Source organism: Austrofundulus limnaeus, unplaced genomic scaffold (genome assembly GCF_001266775.1).
Source record: "Austrofundulus limnaeus strain Quisiro unplaced genomic scaffold, Austrofundulus_limnaeus-1.0 Scaffold570, whole genome shotgun sequence".
In the NCBI taxonomy this organism is placed as follows: domain Eukaryota; kingdom Metazoa; phylum Chordata; class Actinopteri; order Cyprinodontiformes; family Rivulidae; genus Austrofundulus; species Austrofundulus limnaeus.
The window spans coordinates 53,847-56,158 of NW_013952972.1; the positions used below are offsets into that span (position 1 = coordinate 53,847).

Consider the following 2,312-nt stretch of genomic DNA (forward strand, 5'->3'; position numbering starts at 1 on the left):
TATTTATTTATTTATTTATTTATTATAAAATAAATTTTGAACTTTTTTTATTACATACTGTAGTTTTATTTTGTGACACTTTTATTTTGTAAAGCTACTTTACATGTGTCAGGGACTTTTATTTTTAACTCTCTTCTTATTTACGTGGAACCTGGCGTACACACTGTTTATACATGAGACCCCTGGTCTTCATCTCTCACCTGTTCTTCATTCACCAATCAGCTGTCTCCTCTCTTTACTCCTCCCAGTTTATCATTCTGTTGTTTGCTGTTCCTCGTCGTTTACTTCAGTGGCATCTTTTTATTTATTTATTTTTACATTAAACCTGTTGTTTGTGTTAAAAAGTTTTAGGGTTTTAAATCTTAAAATTTAAAATACTGATTTTATCTTTTGATTTGGTAAAAATTTTCTCTTAAAATCCTCAAACTTGAACTACAGTAAGAGTAAAGAGAATGAACACTTGAAACAAGGAGTGATGAAGACAGAACTTCAGTTCAGTCAGAGTGATGTGAGCTAATGTTTCAGGAAACAGGAAGAAGAGTTTAGACTGAACCACAGATTAAACAAAGCTTCAGTGTAATGACACAATCTGGTGTTTTATTAACCAGGGATTAGACCGACTAAAAACAACAATAAAATACAAAGCAGACAAGATGGACACTCACATACAAGCCGGTCATGTCGATCTCAATCCGAGGTACGCCCTCTTTGCTGCCATCTGGAGCGATTTCCTCCAGCAGGTGGAAGTAGGCCTTGGAGTCCTGCACAGGAACACAAACACACACATACGTACATGCTGAGTAATGACACACCTGCTCCAGCCTACACATTCAACATGTGCTGCTGAAACACATTCATCATAAACACATTCATCATAAACACATTCATCTGAAACACATTCATCATAAACACATTCATCATAAACACATTCATCTGAAACACATTTATCATAAACACATTCATCATAAACACATTCATCATAAACACATTCATCATAAACACATTCATCATAAACACATTCATCAGAAACACATTCATCATAAACACATTCATCTGAAACCTGATTTGTATGAACGAGTGATTAATAAGTTTCTGAAGAATCTGAAGACCTGCTGAAGAGAAGAAACAACTGGTCCTCCAGAACCAGGCCTGGGTAGTACTGCTCTAAACTACCTGGGGCTGTACCTACAATACAAAGGTCCCGCCCACATCTCCTCACAGGCTGTCAATCAAAGTGTAACATGACACCATTTAATTTCCAAATAACTCACAGAATTCAGGTAAGAACAAAAATCAGCACCAAAACAAATGTATCTGAAAGGTATTTTTATGTTTTAGTCTAAAAAATGTGTAATTTCTTCACGTGAAGGGGCGGGGCTTAAAACCTGTGCAGTGACCACTAGAGGGCGCTTTGTGGCTTCAACATCCAGCTTCAGCTCCTGTCTCTAAATAAATGTTGATGCTTCAGATTTTCCAGCATCAGTGCAAACAAACGAGATGTTTTTTTTACTTCCACGTACTTTTAAGATCTTTATATTTGTTCATCATAATGTTTTTGTCATGTCCTGGATAACTTAAGCCCTACATTAGTTTAAGTTTATAAATGAAATGAGTTTATTACACTAAAGGATTTGTGATTCCTCACCTTAATGTCTGCAGAGAAGTTGGAGATGGTCATGCCAGTCTTCTTCAGATGGAAATTGACCCAACGGAGCAGCAGCTCTTCAGGACTGAGCTTCATCAAGTCCTCCAGAGTCTCACCGTCCTCCAGCAGCGCTGCGAGAGCTGAGCACAGACAGGGAGGTGGGTTCTGAGGCAGGGGGCTCTCCAACAGGAACCACCACTCAGTTTCTTTATGCATTTCTTTGTAAATGAAGATCCCCATTAGCTGCAGTAGAACCACAGCTACTGTTACTGCACTGAAAAAAATTACTTGTAAGATGTACTTGAAAAAATCCTCTAACAAATTTGCACTAACGTTTGTTAAGTAAATTTAAATGCTACAAATTCATGTAATTTTTACTCATCGTTATTCTAGTAAAAGTTATTAAGAATATAGTTAAAGATTTGTGAATAAATCAGGTAAATTTTACTTAATTTGCTCAATTAAATCTTGTAACACATATTTGATCAAATTATATTCACAAATCTTTAACTATTCTTAATAACTTTTACTAGATAATGATGAGTAAATATTACATGAATTTGTAACATTTAAATTTACTTAAACATTAGCGTATATTGTTACGAGGATTTTTTCAAGTAAAATTTACAAGTTCTTTATAACAGTGCACATGCATCAAGCACAATAT

The 2,312-nt window shown here is 35.3% G+C and overlaps 1 protein-coding gene across 1 annotated transcript in view; it reads right to left on the bottom strand.

The window, feature by feature from the left end:
* LOC106530877 (plastin-3) overlaps nucleotides 1–2,312 on the bottom strand; it is a gene marked incomplete in the record, with an annotated part of 34,757 nt that overhangs the window by 14,387 nt on the left and 18,058 nt on the right. Inside the window, 2 exon segments of the mRNA XM_014026587.1 lie at nucleotides 666–761; nucleotides 1,646–1,785. Coding sequence (XP_013882041.1) covers nucleotides 666–761; nucleotides 1,646–1,785 — 236 coding nt within the window.